Source organism: Trachymyrmex septentrionalis, unplaced genomic scaffold (assembly GCF_001594115.1).
Source record: "Trachymyrmex septentrionalis isolate Tsep2-gDNA-1 unplaced genomic scaffold, Tsep1.0 scaffold22, whole genome shotgun sequence".
Taxonomy (NCBI): domain Eukaryota; kingdom Metazoa; phylum Arthropoda; class Insecta; order Hymenoptera; family Formicidae; genus Trachymyrmex; species Trachymyrmex septentrionalis.
Window position 1 is genome coordinate 2,789,106 of NW_017305375.1, and position 15,080 is coordinate 2,804,185.

At 30.0% G+C, this 15,080-nt stretch overlaps 4 protein-coding genes across 5 annotated transcripts in view; all 4 read left to right on the plus strand.

Moving 5' to 3' along the window:
- Window positions 1-378: 378 nt before the first annotated feature.
- LOC108748316 (ubiquitin-like domain-containing CTD phosphatase 1) lies at window positions 379-2,857 on the plus strand. The gene is made up of 2 exons (XM_018486374.1): window positions 379-664; window positions 1,160-2,857. The coding sequence occupies exons 1-2, from the start codon at window positions 505-507 to the stop codon at window positions 1,990-1,992; spliced, it is 993 nt and encodes a 330-aa protein (XP_018341876.1). The 5' UTR covers window positions 379-504; the 3' UTR covers window positions 1,993-2,857.
- Window positions 2,858-3,669: 812 nt separating this feature from the next.
- Window positions 3,670-9,418, plus strand: LOC108748311 (phosphatidylinositide phosphatase SAC2). Of its 2 annotated transcripts, XM_018486364.1 has the most exons (13): window positions 3,917-4,013; window positions 4,270-4,646; window positions 4,730-4,993; window positions 5,257-5,411; window positions 5,521-5,693; window positions 5,777-5,969; window positions 6,050-6,377; window positions 6,483-6,553; window positions 6,754-6,978; window positions 7,420-7,641; window positions 7,730-8,043; window positions 8,116-8,325; window positions 8,394-9,418. In XM_018486364.1, the coding sequence occupies exons 1-13, from the start codon at window positions 3,917-3,919 to the stop codon at window positions 9,383-9,385; spliced, it is 3,621 nt and encodes a 1,206-aa protein (XP_018341866.1). In that variant the 3' UTR covers window positions 9,386-9,418. The 2 variants fall into 2 exon arrangements, with proteins under 2 accessions (XP_018341867.1, XP_018341866.1); XM_018486365.1 differs by lacking the exon at window positions 6,754-6,978 and having other exon boundaries at window positions 3,670-4,013.
- Window positions 9,419-12,265: 2,847 nt separating this feature from the next.
- LOC108748290 (zinc finger CCHC domain-containing protein 4) lies at window positions 12,266-14,098 on the plus strand. Its single transcript, XM_018486341.1, has 4 exons — window positions 12,266-12,404; window positions 12,494-13,038; window positions 13,139-13,838; window positions 13,902-14,098. The coding sequence occupies exons 1-4, from the start codon at window positions 12,338-12,340 to the stop codon at window positions 14,096-14,098; spliced, it is 1,509 nt and encodes a 502-aa protein (XP_018341843.1). The 5' UTR covers window positions 12,266-12,337.
- A 414-nt stretch (window positions 14,099-14,512) lies between these two features.
- Window positions 14,513-15,080, plus strand: part of LOC108748305 (neurophysin 1-like) — a 1,754-nt gene continuing 1,186 nt past the window's right edge. Inside the window, exon 1 of the mRNA XM_018486356.1 lies at window positions 14,513-14,728. Coding sequence (XP_018341858.1) covers window positions 14,603-14,728 — 126 coding nt within the window. The 5' untranslated portion in view covers window positions 14,513-14,602. The remainder of the gene's footprint in view (window positions 14,729-15,080) is intronic.

Consider the following 15,080-nt stretch of genomic DNA (forward strand, 5'->3'; position numbering starts at 1 on the left):
TCCGAAAAAAGACCAGTCAGAAAAGAAAATTTCTCAAGAAAAATACTATTACCCAAATATTTAAATGTTTTTCCTTTTCCCTAAACGATTCCCAAATTATATAGACATGAATAAATCAGAAATATTCAATTTGTCTGTTATTCAATTTGTCAGTATTCAATTTATCTGCTATTCAATTTGTCAGTAAGTTTCGAAAGGTGGACCTGATTTATCCGCAAGATCGAAAAGGTCGATAATAATGCATGCGCGCTTATCAGCAGTAACATGGAATTAAAAAAAACAATTTTTTTCACTATTTCTTTATTCCACTACGTTTTGCTATTTTATTATTTTATTAAAAATATATTTACTAGATATTTTTAGTCAATGTTCATTAAAGATATAATTTCAAATCAAATCTAGCATTACCGATAATACAGTCACAAGAATTATCTGGAGCATCTGGATGGTTCTTTTTTAGAATCGCAATGCACGCGTTCCATTGATGCGATTGAAAGAGTGAGAATGGAGGGTGAATTAAGAATTGTAGTGAAATGGAGCGGAAAAGAATACGATATCCTTGATATTCAAGAGGAAGATACGGTTCTTACTCTGAAAGAGCGTATACACAGAGAAACAGGTGTTCGTCCGGAACGTCAAAAACTGTTAAATTTAAAGTTTAAAGGTTATATTTTGAACTATTCTTTGATAAGTTCTGTCAAATAAATATAGTCATTATTGTAATTATAATAATTTATTTTAGAGTTTATATCGTCTTGAAAGAAATACAGCTAAATATCTAGCTATTAATTATTATTATCCAGTATATATCAATTATAATTCTTTAACTTATATTTTATACGCATATACATATATATTATGATTAATTACACCGTTGTTATTTAATTTATATATTATGAATAATATATAAAATAAGATCATATATATATATAATATATATATGATTCTTTATGATATTTATAATTCTTAAAATAATTTTGCTTTCGTATACATGAAAGTAAAAAAATTATTTTGACAATATATATAAACTAATAATTCTTTTATACATTGATTGTTTTTATTAGTGTAAAAAATTAGTAATAGAAAATTTGTAATAGATATAGTTAATCTAAATACACAAAGTTTTTAAAAAAATATTTAGAAATTTGTTCTTTGTTAGGCAAGGCAGCACAAGATGAGGACATAATCGGCAAATTAAATTTGAAGCCTGGCTTCAAACTAATGTTAATGGGTTCGCGTGAGGAGGATATTGCTGAAGTCAGTCAAGCACCTGAGGATGTACCTGATGTAATAAATGATCTAGATATAGAAGAGGAAGAAGTAGAAATTGAGAAGGCTGAAATAAATCTACGTAAAATCCAGATACGAATCGATCGCTATATAATTACAGAGTTGAATTCTTTAAGAAATGATAAGAAGCTTCTTGTGCTAGACATAGATTACACTTTATTTGATCACAGATCAGTGGCAGAGAGCGGAGCACAGCTAATGCGTCCGTATCTCCATGAATTCTTAACACGCGCTTATAAAAATTATGATATAGTCATCTGGTCAGCCACTAGCATGAGATGGATCAACGAGAAAATGAAGCTTTTGGGAGTTTCAAATCATCCAAACTATAAAATAGCTTTTCATCTGGACGTCCTTGCCATGATTACTGTTCATACACCAAAATATGGGGTTGTCGGAGTAAAGCCACTGGGTATTATTTGGGGAAAATACAAGCAGTTCTCTGCGAAAAATACAATAATGTTTGACGATATCAGACGAAACTTCATAATGAATCCACAGTCAGGATTGAGAATAAAACCTTTCAAACACGCTCACACGAGCAGAGTCAAAGACTTTGAACTACTGAAACTATCAAGATATTTGGAATTGATAGCTGATGTTGAGGACTTTCAAATCCTTAATCATAGAAAATGGGAAGAATACAAACCAAAAAAGAACGATCACAGCAATGAACAAACCAGCAGCAATGATAAACAATAAATTTTGGCGAAACTTATTGTTCTTCATGCCACTTTGACCAGTTGATTGATAGAAGACACATTGATTGATAGGAGAAATACAGAGTGACTTCAAGATTGTATACGATGAAGTGAATGCACGAAGAAAATGCATTTGTCAGATGTTTTAAAATCATGACCGAAAGTGACAAGACTGTCCTGCGTTGGATAGGACGACGATTAATTTAAGTCAGTTTCCTCTCATTGTAAGAAAATGACACGTGATATTTAGGTCTGTTCGTATTGTTTGGATTTTTTGAACTTAGAATTTTTGCTTTCAATATCCGAATATATATTTATCTCGTTTTAATGCAAAAATTTTTAAAGGTTTTAAGCAACACGAACAAATCTATTTAGCAATTTTTTTAAAAACATACGTATTTTCACATTTTTCTTATTCTATGTATTTGTAATCATTGGTTCTGTATACATGTATAGCGATTTAAATAAAAGGCACGGAGTGGTCAACATGAGAGATGCAATAATATACGTATTTGGGTGAATCCAGTGCTGTGCATTACGTTTGCAAAATTTTCTACATGTAGAGTTTGTTATATACATTTTGCGTCACGCGTATGAGTTGGTGAACTTTTAATCTTATTCGACACGACGCGGAAACAATTGTTCACAGTTTACACCTATATGGGTTTCATGCAGTGTATTTCAATCATTAATACGTAATACACTGATTATGTAAATGCAATATCTATTTTATAATTAAATGCTAGTTGGCGACTTTGTTTAAGGAATTGAACGATTTTTAAACTGTTTAAATAAGATACTATTTCCACATTTTTCATACCGATTTAAAGCTACTACTTATAATTACAGAAGGATGTAAAATATGAGATGAAAAGTTCATATAATATTGTATAATAAAGCTAATTTATCCAACAATTCGATTTTTAATTTTGTCTACCTTTAAAATTTTAGATCCGTATCTACCAAATATAATAAACGTATACGAAATATATTTACCATTTATTTGTTCTTAAATTTTTTTAGAGATCGTTTAAAAAAGACTATACAAATAAATTTTTTTTGCTTAAATACGTTAATTTTATTATTTTATTAAATTCTTATTTTTATAATATGTACGTAATTATATTTTTTGTGAAATTATACTTTCTGTAAAAGCACTTTTTTATGTTTACGCTTGAAGCTCATTTTTAAGATCAAAATAAATCACATGATTAAAATTGACACTTGACATTCAATTTGGACCACGTGGTCTATTTTAAAGCTAAAAATGAGCGTCGAATGCCAGCATGATTTTGATAAAATTGCTGTAAAAATATCTCGGAAATAGTTATATAAAGTATAGTATCTTAATATTCATAAGAAATTATATTTCAAAGAGACATTTAAAATTCGCTCTTTTATATTTCAAAATTTATTATATATGCGAATATTGTAATTGAACAAAACATTAGTACATTAAATATTTTAAGTGATGATCATTTATTAAGATAAAGCCTCTAGATAATAAATTCATCCAAGACATTCATCCTTCTCTCTAAAAGTAATGTGATAGAAAAAACTACTTAATAATAATAATAAATGTAAAAAAAGAACATTACGAGATCCCGCCTCAATTATTCATATGTTACCAATCAGGTCAAGAACGACTCTAATCAAACGAATCGGGGAAGCACTTTATCGGAATATCGAGCGACTAGCTGTCTCGGCATTGCCCATTGAGGAATAATGGGATTGATTTGCGTTGTAACCTTCCCTCCCCCGCTTGTCGGTGCCTTTTAACATCGAAGAACACAATCGGTTGAGCATAGCTGAGCGTTTAGTCATGAGCAACATGGCGAGCGTTCGGTGGTAAACGGATATTTTGCTCGATGCGGAAACGTCACACATGCTGCCTGTAGCTGTCAAACTTGCAGGAAAACAGAAGGATGGAGCTGTTCCGCACTGACACTCATTTTATCTTCGTGAAAGAGAGGTACAGCCTCTGGTGTGACAAGTATACCGGTGAATTCGCCGCAAAATCAGGTGGGTGTGTGTACAATTGCATTTGACATAAAATGAGTGGAGACAAAGCGTCGCATATGAAAAGCGATCTCGATGTCATGTTTTGAGGACGCGAATCAATTTCAAGTGGGAGTATGTACATTATGTCCATAATATAAAGATTTATAGATGCTATAGCGTTCCTGATAATTGATAAAGAAGTGTTATATATATGGGACTTGATAGTGACATTTAATTATTTTGATAGAAATGATGATTTTAATGATGGATTTTACAGATTGGGAATGGGCCACGCCGAAGGATTTAGAATGTCTGGGGATGTTTTATGGAATAGTTGGAAAAATTGAACAGACATCGGTATTGGAACCTCGCTTGATGCTCATAAAGGATATCACACCAGCCGGAGAATTACATGGCGGTCACGTTGTTTACAAAATTAAATCTATCGCGTTTTTACATATTGGCACGGAGAATATGGATATCGGTTTACTACCTTGTAAGAAACATCAATATGGATTGAAGAAGAAAGGGAGCAGTGGCTTATTTGATGTACCACAGAAAGCAGCTTTAGCGAAAACTTGGGGTACAATCAAGAATGCCACAAATACTATAAAAAATACTACACAACATGCTGCCGCATTGGCTACATCTCAAGTAAGGAATCTAAAACTGTTAGAATTCATGAATTCATATTTGGTATCTTACACAATTTACAAGCTTAATATTTTCTATTTCAGATGAAGTCCACAGTGATCAAACGCAGCGTAGTAAAAGATAAAGACAGATTTGAGAAGAGAATTTTGGAAGAGCTGAATAAGATATTTACCGAAACTGATTCATTCTTCTTTTGTCAGACTGGTGATATTACTAATAGTTTGCAGCGACAATGCATAATGGAATCTCAGCATGGACAAGACAATCAAGCTAAGCCACTATGGCAACGTGTAGACGACAGATTTTTCTGGAACAAACATATGTTACATGACATTATCAATCTAAATGTTCGTAATTAAAAAGTCTTCATTTTTACATACAGGTGGCTCTAAACAAGAAGACATATTTGCCCAAATAAATATCCTATGACATTGTTGTATAATTATACTAACTGTATAATAGTAGATACATAAAATTTATCTCTTTATTTGCTTAATAATTGATAAGTGGGTATATATTATTTAAAGGCAGCTGTATAATGACTATGCATCCAATAACTAATTCAAAATTCTCATTTTTTTATAATACTTATTTTTGTCTTATTCTGCAGACAGATAAAGCAAACTGTTGGATATTGCCAATTATTCAAGGATATGTTCAAATAGAAAAATGCATAGTCGAGGTAGGTTTTGACGAGCAACCGCAACAAGAGATATTTAATTTGGCAATTATATCGAGAAGGAGTAGATTCCGTGCTGGAACTAGGTAATTTTCATTTACATAAATAATTTTCATAATTAGATTGTCATAATAATAAGTTATCTTAAATATTAGGATTAAAAAAGTATTTCTAAGTACATATAACATTACACAGGTACAAGAGACGTGGAGTGGATGATGATGGCAAGTGTGCAAATTATGTTGAGACTGAACAATTAGTTTGGTATCATGATCATCAAGTATCTTTTGTACAAGTACGAGGAAGTGTACCAGTATATTGGTCTCAACCTGGGTATAAATATAAACCTCCACCACGGATTGATAAAGGTATAAATAAAGAGGTATCTTTTACCTTTAAACTAGATTAGATTATTTTTATGTAACGTAATAATCTCGTACAATGATTGCAGATGAGGCTGAAACGCAGATAGCATTTGAAAAGCATTTTGGTGAAGAACTTGCGTTTTATGGGCCTATTTGTATTGTTAATCTAGTCGAACAGACTGGTAAAGAAAGGATTATTTGGGAAGCTTACAGTAATCATGTATTTAATTATAATCATTTAGATATAACATACACCACTTTCGATTTTCATGAATATTGGTAAGTAGCTAAGTGAATTGCTTAAACTCATGCTTCTCATATTACGACGTCTATCTTTAAAGTTTTGTGTTTAAATGCAGTCGCGGAATGCATTTTGAAAATGTGTCTATTCTGGTTAATGCATTGGCTACAATGCTAGCAAATATGGGTTACTGCTGGCGCGATAAACAAGGTACGATTTGCATGCAAAAGGGCGTGTTCCGTGTAAATTGCATAGATTGCTTAGATAGAACAAATGTGGTGCAAACCGCTCTGGGTAAAGCTGTTATGGAAATGCAGTTTTCAAAACTGGGATTAATACCACCTGACGGAATTCTGCCTGCAAACATAAGACAGACTTTTCAATCGCTTTGGGCTAATAATGGAGACATTATTAGCAAGCAATATGCAGGAACAAATGCTTTAAAGGTCTGTACATCTCACAAATTGCTCGTGCAAAGTCTGTCTTAATATAAATCGTTAATTTTGTTCCAAATGATTTCTAAATGATCTATGATTTCTTACTATTTATAGGGAGATTATACACGTACTGGGGAGAGAAAATTTACTGGGCTGATGAAAGATGGCATGAATTCCGCAAACAGGTAGAGCTTCGTATTCCTATCCTTCACATTTTGTATTCGCTTAATTTTTCTCATTTTTCATTTTTCCTTTTTTATTTCCAATATCTCACATGACACAGAGCCTTCACAGTTATTATGCCGCGGGAGATAATATCCCAGAGTTAGATGTCTCAATGTTATTCTCTATGGAACCCTGACATTGTCCTTTCATTTTCCTATAGATACTATCAACAACACTTTATGGATGACTTACGTCAGGCGGCAATAGATACGCTGCTAGGGAACTCGATTGATGTTCATCAACTGAACAACGATTGGTCACACTATTTAGATATCCTTGATAATTGCTGTCTTGAACTTATACCTATGAAACCACCAAATATACAACTTCAACTTGCTACTCATCCTGACTTCCTTTATGCCACTGCTCTATATAATTTAGCAAGGTTCGTTGCTTGCTTTTAGCTTAATTTTTGGAAAACAGCAATTACAGTTTTCTAAAATTAATTTAACTTCTTGTTATTTTTTATTACATTTATTAAATCATGTGGCGTAAAAAGAAATGCTTTATGCTATTGTCAGCATGAGTTGTTTTTTTGTTATAAAAATCCTTCTGCATGTTTAATTTTGACCTTATATTCTTCCTTTATTACAAGAATTATTTTAATTTAATTCATGAACCAATCATTTTTGTAAATGCTATAGTTAATATTATAGTCAATAAATTAGATATAAAAAAGTCGCTTTCTTTCATTTAAACAATTTCTTTTATATAGAATATAATTTATTAAACACTCTTTGGAATATTTTCTTGATACTTTGTCTCTGAATCATTCTTTAACTTTCAGCGTACTTGTTATGTATTGAGAATTAAAATATTCTTGCAGATATTACTTAAATCGTTTCAAGGATGTCTACAGACAAGCGACGATTGATATAATGTTGGGAAATTCAGTAAGCGAAGAAGTATTTTTAGAACGTACGGACGAGGAAGATAACGCGGCAACTGCGATTCACGTAAAATTATTGATTGAAGATTGTAAAAAATTACTGATACCTGATCCAGAAGTTATTTTAGGCAGTTGGGGAGTTATTGATGCTGATCCTATGTACGTATAAATAATGAATTGTTTTCCATAATACATTTACGTTGTGTTTGTTTATGAATTTATTTCAATTGATTTTTTTTTATTTTAGTACTGGTGATCCAACCGAGACGGAAATGGACACTATTTTAATATTGACTCGAGATAGTTATTACATTGCTGATTATGACGATCAAATCGATAAAGTTACGAACTATCAAAGAGTTTTATTACATGATATTGTTTTAATTGAATTTGGTCAACCTGAAAACATGGTTTCATTTTTCAAGAATAAACATTACTATTGTATTAGAATTAATTATAAAGTAAACGGCGATTACGGTTACTTTCACATGTTTCGTAGTACAAATTTAAGATTTTTCAATAATATGGCGGTTGTGATCAAAACTGAAGAGGAAAGCATTGGTGAGAGAACATATCCTTTATTTTTATCTATGGCAATTCTGAAATTTTATACTTTATATTTTTAAATTACAGAATCTTTGAAGGCAATTTGTGAAGCTATCTCAGTAGCCATGGAAATAGCAAACTTGCCAAAAGTTCCCGTAGCTATGAACGTTACGTTAGATAAAAGAAAGAGTAAATTAGTGAATGCTAAAGGTTCTACTGGATTATTGGACATTTCATCGTTTCCGGAATTGACAAGAAATGTATCTGAGACACAGTTACTTGCTTTAAAGACAGCAGGTTTGTTATTAAATTGCTTTCATTATTTATACATATAATAAAATATTTATAAAAATGAATACTTTTAGGTACAAAAGCTTTAAGCAATATGTCGGAACAATTTAGCAAATTGAATAAACTGAGTCAGAGTTTCAGCGCAAAGAAGCCAATTGATTTAGCGAAGAATATAAGTAATAGATCGGCGGAGATGGTATCTAAGCCGATTTTTACAGTTGGTAACAGCAATATTTCAGGCAATGCAGAAGAGAAGAGTAACAGTAGCAGCAGCAGCAGCAGTAGCAGCGATAATATCGAAATGACACATATACACGTCGAGAAACCAGAGAACTTCAGTCATGACAAGCATTTGATGGAAGCTTATACACCATTGATTGGTATCATTATGGGTGTGAAAAATACCAATGTTATGGATGGTTGCGATTCTAATGTAAACGAGGAAGTATTCAAGAAGATGAGACCTAACAATGTGAATTTAAATTCGAAACCTGATGTAGCCATTGATGCATTACATTTGATTCCGCAAACTGGATCCAGTACTAGTACTCTCAGCGCTTCGCCGCAGAAGACTACGGCAACGACGCCAGAGATAACAGTGTACGATACAGGAGATAATATAGGCGAGGAAAGAGATCGCATGATTCCACTATCAAGCTTATCACTTACTAAGAATATTAGTCATTCGACAGGGGATGTTGATAATAAAACATCGACTGGTGTTAAAAGTACTACTCTTCAAACGGATAGATTGGATGAAAAGAAAAGATCAGCCTCGGAACAGGATTTGACGTTGAACATTACATCGTCCCAAAGCGAATCTGCCTTAAAATCCATAAAGGAAAATATCGCGAGCGTTACTAGTCCTGTAGCATCTACAGCCAAAGATATTTTGTTGCCGTTCTCCAAATTTGCAAAAGGTGTTCAAACGTTAGGAGCTAATTTAGACCCTAGAAAATTAAAGACAGGCCAAGTAATGCGAAATTTGTCGGAACACCATATGGAAGAGCGCCAGAAACTTCAAGAAAGATGGGTCTCTTGTCAATCTAAACTTATTGCTTTATAAACTCTTTACTCGAATAACTAGCTTTTTGAACGCAATTCGTCATTAAATATCAATTTAGAGCTTATTGATGGATTGATACATTCTTAAATATCAATAATATTCATGCGAATACAACAGTCAATATATTTACAAATATACATTATTGATATTTATGAATAATATGAAATATGTTAGCAATGCAAATGCTTTCACACACTCTGAAAAAAAAAAGAAATAAGATATTAAGCGTTGTATTATAAACAGTTTTGTTATACATTGATCGCATAATTTAATATAAAAAAATATTACGTAGAAAGTGGCGAATTTTGATCACGTTTTGTAGAAAATATTATAAATCGATCTCACTGCACCTATTTTCACATATTTTCACACTTCACAAAATAATATTGTTAATGTGAAACAATTAACAAACGAAACAATTCACTGTAGGAAAGAAAACTCTTTTTTATTATGACAAATAAAACTACGACTATGTAACACTAAGTACAATGTGGTCAATATTTATTCATAATTAATTGATTTGATAAATTAATAAATATTAAGCATAAAAAATAATTAACAAATGAACTGAAGAATTTCTGTATTGTTATAAAATCATGCTGTTTTTTAGAACTTTTCTTGAGCCAATATGTGTATAAAATTTACTATACATTTGCTAAATTTTTAAGGTATATTTTTATATTTTTAATAGCATCTTTCTGAAACTAATTTATTTAATTTATGATCAACCTATAATAAAAAGCTGTTGATATGTAAACATTTTGTATCAGTATTAAATATTTTATTCTTATTATATCATTAAGTTTTATAATAGTATTAAGATTTTATTTTCTTAAGCAGATACGTGTTATTTGTTCATAGATGATTTTTTAAAAAATGAAATACATGAAAATGAGTAACATAAAATGCAGATGAGACGATTTATTTGTATGAGAAGTCAGAAAGAGAAGCTTCATAGTCAATTATGTAAATACAGAGAATTATTTAAATACAATTTAGTAAAATCTATATATATATATATATAATGTGTGTATGTAGTTAGTGATATGAGTTTAAGATATATGGTTATACCAAACACAAAAAGATACATGACATTCTATTCTTGTTAGCTTTTCGAAAAATATGTGTTAGAATTTTTTTAGATAATATAAAAATGTAATTATTTTAGAGTATTATTAAAAAATATATAAATAGAAAAAATTAAAGGCTTTTGTTAAACAAAAAAATTGATTAAGTTATAAATTTGTAAATGTAGTTACAAGATTATAGTCGTGATATAATTTAATTATGTAACAGAGAGCAGAATTGAGTAATAAGTTCATGTATTAAAATCACATTTGTATTAGTGTTAATAATTTTAGATGCTTTAACAGATGTTACAAACTTACTATAAAAGTATTTCAAAAGCCAGTAATGCAATATTATATCGAGTATATGCTTATAAAGTTGCAGGATACACTCTCCTTGATCTATGTGTAAATCAATGGTGTAGGAGGATCGGAAAAATATTACATAAATCTTATATATTTATTATAGGGAACTATAATATGACTTTACATTGCTCACTAATGTAAATAATCTATCTCATTTTGATGGTTTCCATTCCTCGTTGAAACGCTTTGGAAACATATTGACATTTATAGCAATTCTAAGCTCGTATTTTTAGCGAATATTCTTTTTACTCTTAGCAATAGTCTGTGATACAATTTTACAGAATGCATACAAATCCCTAGCACAATTTATTGGCGCTGATTGAATACTGACCCAATATATATCCTAAATGCATGCTAATGTTTAACCAATATATCGCTAATAAATTGTGCTATTAGGGATTAAATTTACGAGCAGAGTTTATTGAAAGCGTGCATTCTAAAAGACATTTGCAACGCTTTAGGATAAGAATAAAATTAGGCTATTTTCAGATACGTTTCTGTTTCTTGAAGGATTTAACTTTAGTTTGATTAACGCAAGAGCCTTTGTTATATATATTTGCTTGCTCTCTACTGTCAATTTAAAAAAGAATTACTTTAAGGAAGGTAAATTTAAATTTTGTTCAATGAATGCAATGTAAGGTCCAATGCAAATTTATTATCAAACTTGTATGATGTGTGCTATTGCATTTAGCTGCGCACTATTACGAATGATCTGCAAAAAATAGGTGAATTGGCAAAAATTTAACACGAATTAGACTGCGCGAATATCTAAAATAAACAATTGAAAAAAAATTATTCTCTTTTCTTTGTAAAAAAAAATATTTTTTGATATTTTATGATATAAATTTTTAATTCACCTATTTTTTGCGAAAAGAAAATTTGTATGTACATTGGTCGTACAAAATCATACGTAAAAATTATAGAGGCTTGACATGCCCCTTATATGTATCTGCTATTGTGTTTCCAGAAATTGTAATAAGAAAATTTGCATACACCAAACGGCAAACGGTCACAGCACTTGTAGAACAAATCATAATAAAACACATTTTTGACTTGTGAATTACAGTTTCTTTAGTTTGCATCTTCCAAAGTTTTTCAAATAAACCAATCGTTGAAATTGTTTAAAATATTTAAATTGTAATTTATGATTTTATTAATATAAAATATTCCAAGAAGCTTTTCGAGATGTGAATGTAGGTTAATAATACTTTTTCCTTTTAGTTTGTAACAATTTGTTTATTTTACATTGCTTATATCGTTTACATAAATAAAATTCATGTAAGCCTAACGTTTAAACAATACATAAATATTTCATAATATGCAAATATAATCTTGATATATAATAGACACCATCCTGCTTAAAATCAGATAATCATATTTGGCGCCAAATGACATGACTCAAGCGATAAAAATTGTCGTGAATTGTTCTGATTCCTGATTTACCATCTAATATATGTATAGACTATTATAACCCTGATAGAACCTAAACTCATCTGTGAATTGTTTACATGACAAAATTATGAACGACGCACGTGGTATAGAATGTTTGTGGGGAAATCCCATAAATTATCCACAATGTCCTCATGGTAATTTTTTCATGTTATACACAAAGTTTATTATATTTGTATTTAAAAAAATCGGTTTTTTAAAGAAACAAATTAACCTTTTTCCGCAGGACCGACATTACTATTTGGAAAATATGTCGAAGAGGGAGTTAAGAAATTTTATGCATGTTCTGCTTGCCGTGACAGAAAGTTATGCAGATTTTATTTAAAATATGGACAAGAACTGTCAAAATCTCAAAAGCATATGTGGAAACTGGAAAATAAGAAATTCGCTCAGCGTTATGTTCATCAAGAATTATATATCCGCTTTAATAAACTTAAGATAGAATCTGTGGTGAAAAGGAGTTATTGTCATAATTGTGAGAAATTAATATTTCATTCTGAAAAAGACAAGCATATGGATCATGAGATTACAGAGAATTTAACTGATTATCAGATGCATCATCCAACAGAACTTTTAAGACCTTTAGAAAATGCGAAGAAGGAAGCGCAATATTTATTTTCTAAGAAATCTACAGAGACTATAATAAATATGCTTTTGAAACTTGGAGCTAAGCAGATCCTTTGCATTGGCACACCAAGAATACATGAATATATAATTGAGCATTATACAGATAAAATATCTTCTCTCCTTTTGGATTTTGATGGAAGATTTGTGAGTATTTTAGCAAAAATCTTTACGTCAATTTGTAATATACTTTAATAATTTTTATAAGTATACATATGTTTTACTAAATATGTTTTTTACATTCTAGCATAACTTTTTTGGACCACTGGATTATTGCTGGTACAATCTTTTTAATCATCATTTTTTTAACAAAGATGCCATTAATGTTTTCAAAGATTTTCTTACTCAAAATAAAGGAAAGGATACTTACTTAATATGCGATCCTCCATTTGGTGGCCGTTTAGAACCCATATCATTTACGATAAAAACGATATTTGACCTGCATAAAAAATTAAATAAACATGCTTGTAATGACAATTTTTTCTTAAAAATCATGTTTATATTTCCATATTTTATGGAGCATATAATGAGAGAAAAGAGCAATCCATCACATATTACTGGTGGCTTAAGAGATTTAAAAATGTCTGATTATAAAGTGGATTATGATAATCATCCCTTATTTATATCAGAAAAACATGGTAGAAAGCAAGGTTCTCCAGTGAGAATTTTCACAAATATACCGTTAAATCTATTAGAACTTCCTTCATCTGATGGATATAAATTTTGTCATGATTGCGCAAAGTGGGTCTCTAGTGAAAACAAGCATTGCAAGAAGTGTAAAGAATGTACTTCTAAAGATGGTCGAACGTACCAACACTGCAATATATGTAAACGATGTGTAAAACCTACTTGGAAACATTGCCGAATTTGCAAAAGATGTATATTAGAGAAACACACGTGTGGTTCAATACCGAATATAGGAAGATGTTTCAACTGTGATAAATTAGGTAAATATCAGTGACTTCTAAGATTTCCAATTATTGCTTCTATTAATATTAATTTATTTATAGGTCATACTAGGAAAGAATGCTCTAATTTGCCTTCTACTGAAATCATAATTGAGGCAAATATAAAGAAACGCAAAGCAGACTGTGAATTAAAAACAATTAAGAAAAGCAAAATTGAACACTCCATGGAAGTTATTAAACAAAAAGCCATCTTAGTTGATAAAAAGAAAATCTTAAAACTAAGGAAAAATAAAAATTAAAAAAATAAAAAGCCAATAAATAAAATAACGAAATTAGTATAAATGTTTCTATATAATATTATAGTAAGTGTTTAATTTTATGTGAATTCGATTGGTGTAAATATTATATATATTTATATTAAAATTAAAATTGTATTATATTATTATATTTATGTTATTAAAAAATTCACGAATTTGTATTTTAGTCTGTTTCTTTATATATTTTTTTATATCTTTTCAGTATTTATTTATAGCAAAGAAAGCTAGAAATTAGCTTCTGCAACAATGAATGGAAGTATAATATCTTATTATACATTTATTCTCACATAGAGATCGGCTTGTTTGATTTCCATAATCTTTAGAGTGCTGTATTTCGAGTGGAAATATTCCCGAATACCCAGAAAGAATTTTAAGTAAGGAGATTCAATATGTATAAATACCCGAGAGAGTCTCTCAAGAGGTACAGTAGTATCTTTCCGATCGTCTGTATATCATCTCTCACAACATCGCTAAAATCTCTTCAGGATGTTAAAGGAACTCATTGTTTTTGCGAGTTTGATTTTTCTGAGTTATGCTTGTTTGATTACGAATTGTCCTCGTGGCGGAAAGAGGAGTGATGTAGCATCTTCTTTGAAAACTGTTATTCGAGAAGTACGTTATATGTTATACTACATTATATTTTTATTTTTACAGTAAAATTCTTTTCGATTTTAACCATCTTCTTGCAAAAATTTTATAAAGACTAGCAAATTCTTATATTTACTCAATTAAACATGTTATTAAAAATTAAATAATTAGAATTTATTTATCTTGTATATTACTCTTCTATTATTTATGTTGCTCTTTTCTATTTACAATGATTTTAATAGATTTACAATGATTACATTAATTCAAGAATATTTATTTTTTGCACTGGTAAAATTTTGATCTGTATTAAAGAAAATTTAAGGATGATCAATAGAAAATTTATACTATTATAGAAACAAATTATACTAATCTTAGA

Bases quoted from the DNA above. Each gene is read 5' to 3' on its own strand.
- LOC108748311 (XM_018486364.1), top strand. From the start codon at position 3,917: ATGGAGCTGTTCCGCACTGACACTCATTTTATCTTCGTGAAAGAGAGG. The intron at 4,647-4,729 runs GTAAGGAATCTA...TTTCTATTTCAG, and splicing joins CCGCATTGGCTACATCTCAA to ATGAAGTCCACAGTGATCAA. The intron at 5,412-5,520 runs GTAATTTTCATT...AACATTACACAG, and splicing joins AGATTCCGTGCTGGAACTAG to GTACAAGAGACGTGGAGTGG.
- LOC108748316 (XM_018486374.1), top strand. From the start codon at position 505: ATGGAGGGTGAATTAAGAATTGTAGTGAAATGGAGCGGAAAAGAATAC. The intron at 665-1,159 runs GTTATATTTTGA...GTTCTTTGTTAG, and splicing joins GTTAAATTTAAAGTTTAAAG to GCAAGGCAGCACAAGATGAG.
- LOC108748290 (XM_018486341.1), top strand. From the start codon at position 12,338: ATGAACGACGCACGTGGTATAGAATGTTTGTGGGGAAATCCCATAAAT. The intron at 13,039-13,138 runs GTGAGTATTTTA...TTTACATTCTAG, and splicing joins TGGATTTTGATGGAAGATTT to CATAACTTTTTTGGACCACT. The intron at 13,839-13,901 runs GTAAATATCAGT...ATTTATTTATAG, and splicing joins TTTCAACTGTGATAAATTAG to GTCATACTAGGAAAGAATGC.